This window comes from Coptis chinensis, chromosome 3, assembly GCF_015680905.1.
Source record: "Coptis chinensis isolate HL-2020 chromosome 3, ASM1568090v1, whole genome shotgun sequence".
Classification (NCBI taxonomy): Eukaryota; Viridiplantae; Streptophyta; class Magnoliopsida; order Ranunculales; family Ranunculaceae; genus Coptis; species Coptis chinensis.
In genome coordinates, this window is record NC_141458.1 from 61592133 (window position 1) to 61595291 (window position 3159).

A 3159-nucleotide genomic window follows, 5' to 3' on the forward strand; every position below is an offset into this window, starting at 1 on the left:
ATAGGCGTCAAGCTGTCTCCTCCCTTTCTAGATGCGTCTGTTATGAAGTAAAGACCTGGAGACCATTACAGAGTAAAGTCTCTCATTAATAATGTTGTGGACTGTAGCACCCAGCGTAGCACTTATAGGTCGTGGTGCCGACCTGTGATTGGAATCTAGACACGTGGTCTGCCACGAGTGGTTAAGAGTGGAGGGTACTGACAAACAGGATACGTTCCACATAGGCCAACATAATATCCATATAATCCATTATGTGTACCATTCTCTAGTAGGTAGAGAGATGCAAAGGTTCTTGTGTTAATTAGGCAGTTAGATTTAAATTTCAAATTAGAGCACCCCGAATTGGATACATCCCTGATATAACAACATAACTTTCCTATAAGACATTAAGTATGCCATCATCTAGGCTTTAAAGAGAATCATCGGTTTTAGTGTTAAATAGGTTGTTAGATTCAAATATCAAATTAGAGCTTCCCGAACACGACCCATTCCTCTGATGACAACATAGCTACGGATAGGCGGGTTATAATGCAGTAATGCTACACCGACCCACTTATTTGACCTACTATTTCAACTTACTGACGTGTCAAAAGAGGTGGCATCTCCACATCAGCGCCCACAATTTTTAGACTATTTTATTTTTAGTTATAAAACTAGTCCCACAAAAATGAAAAATCTTCCCACGTCCCACGATTTTTTCCTAAAAATAAAGGAAACAAATAGAAAAATGATAACCCTCTTTCTTCTCTGTCTCTTCTTCTTCTTCTACCAAAAGGAAAATACAAAACGACTTTACGTCAGAAATCTCGAACTGCTCGTCATCATAACAGTAAGGTAAATAATCTTAAACTTTTCTTGTTTTTAAGGAATGGATAGATTTAGTCAAGATGAAAATGAGGATGTAATAGATGTTGACGAATATACTGATGAAGATGAGGTTGAGGTTATACCAGATGATGATGAGGATATAGAGAATGTATTTGTTCAAGAAGAAAATAAATTGGAGTTGAATGTCAGAATGATTTTTGATAATGTTGCTGATTTATTTGAGTACTATTTGAAATATGGCAATGAAAATGGCTTTCCAGTTAAGAAAAGATCCTCAAGGACTGACGATAATAGGGAGGTTCGATGGGTGTCTTTTGCATGCTCTCGGTCAGGCAAAATAGAGAGCACATCAAGAAATGCTTTCAAATTGCATCCAACCACCAAAACTGAATGCAATGTAAGGCTTAGGGCTGCTTTATGCCCCAATGGGAAGTGGTGCGTGACATCGGTTGCGTTTGATCATAATCACGTGCTAAGCCCAGGAAAATCACGATTTTACAAGAAGAACCGTGGCTTGAAACCGTCTATAAAAAGAAGGCTTGAACTAAATGATATGTCGAGTATTAAACCTAGCAACAATTATCGCACCTTTGTTACAGAAGAGGGTGGTCATGAGAAGGTGCCATTTTTAGAGAAAGATTGTCGCAATCATCTTGACAAAGTAAGACGATTAAGACTCGGTAATGGAGATGGTGCGGCAGTTGAAAACTACTTCGCAAAAATGCAAACTAGCAACTCAAATTTGTTTTCTCTGATGGATTTAGATAGAATTGATGGCAGGATAAAGAATATATTTTGGGCTGATGCAAGGAGTAGAGTGACATATGAAGAGTTTGGCAATGCCATCACTTTTGACATGACATACTTAACAAATAAGTATGACATGCCTTTTGCCCCTTCGTTGGTGTGAACCATCATGTACGATCAATGTTATTGGGGTGTGCTTTGATTTTGAAGTAGGATCTTTATTACATTTTCTTGGGTTTTTCGGACTTGGCTACAATGTATGGGTGGTCGTGCTCCTAATGCAATAATAACTGATCAAGACAGAGCTATGCAAAATGCTATTGGGAGTGTCTTCCCGATCACACGACATTGGTGGTGTTTATGGCATATAATGAAAAAATTGCCTGAAAAGTTAAAGCCTCATAAAGAGTACGAGTCTATCAAGTTTGCAATGCAACATGCAGTCTATGAGTTTGTGACTATTGATGATTTTGAAGAAAGTTGGAAGACATTTATTGAGAAATTTGATCTTAAAAAAAATGATTGGTTGAATGGGTTGTATGAGGAGAAAACTTGCTGGGTTCCTGTGTTTGTAAAGGATACTTTTTGGGCAGGGATGTCAACTACTCAAAGAAGTGAGAGCATGAATTCATTCTTTGATGGGTATGTAAACTCCAAGACTACCCCTCAAAACAGTTTGTCGAAAGCAAGATGAAAATGCACTTCTGAAGCAAGGTAAAGAAAGAAAACTAAGCAGATTTTATCTCATTCAACTCCCCGAGTCCCTTGCATTACTCATTATAGGATAGATAAGCGGTTTCAAGATAGTTACACAACTGCAAAGTTTAAGGAGTTTTAGACAGAGCTAACAAGTAAGATTTATCGTGACATGTAAAGGATTGGATCGGCAAACCACTTTTACTATTTAAGTTAAACTTAAATGACACGGATATTAAGTGCAATTGTCATTTGTTTGTGTTTAGAGGAATCCTATGTAGACATGCTCTTACAGTCTTGATTCACAAAAAAGTGCAAAAGGTGCCTGAAAAATACATTCTTAGGCGATGGAGGAAAGATGTAAGGAGGAAACACACAAAGGTTAAAATCAGTTACTTTGATTGGCTGCAAAACCCCGAAAATGAACGGTATGACAGTATGTGCAAAGTATTTTATGAAATTGCAGACTTGGCAACTCATAATGAAGCTAAGACGAGATTGGTTGTTGATCGGATTAAGTCATTATGCAAGGAACTGAATGAAGATGAAGGAGCATGGGGAAGTAGTTTGCCAAATTCATTACCAGGCATCGAACGTCATGATAGATCATCAAGTCATGACATTATTCCTATATGTAAGCAAAATGGAATTGTTCAGAGTCCATTGGCAGTTCGTAGTAATATAGGTTTACCGCCTTTTAAAAGGAAAGAGTCTAAGGGGGAACAAGTTGTTAGAAAGAAAAAGGAACAAGAGAAGAAAGTGATAGAAAAAGAGAAAGAGGTCAGTGCTGGAAGTGTCTTTGGTAACCTAAACTCCGATAAGGTAGCAAGCAACTGACTAACAGAAATCTTAATTACTCAGTTGTCATTTATTGCACTTAATATATTT

General features: G+C 37.5%; 1 protein-coding gene across 1 annotated transcript; it reads left to right on the forward strand.

Moving 5' to 3' along the window:
- The first annotated feature begins 868 nt into the window (after positions 1-868).
- Positions 869-1738, forward strand: LOC147510295 (protein FAR-RED IMPAIRED RESPONSE 1-like). Its single transcript, XM_086598077.1, has one exon. It carries the CDS (start codon positions 869-871, stop codon positions 1736-1738), a length of 870 nt encoding a protein of 289 aa, XP_086454203.1.
- Positions 1739-3159: the final 1421 nt, after the last annotated feature.

What these genes read in the sequence shown, in the direction of transcription:
- LOC147510295 (XM_086598077.1), top strand. Translation starts at nt 869, where the DNA reads ATGGATAGATTTAGTCAAGATGAAAATGAGGATGTAATAGATGTTGAC.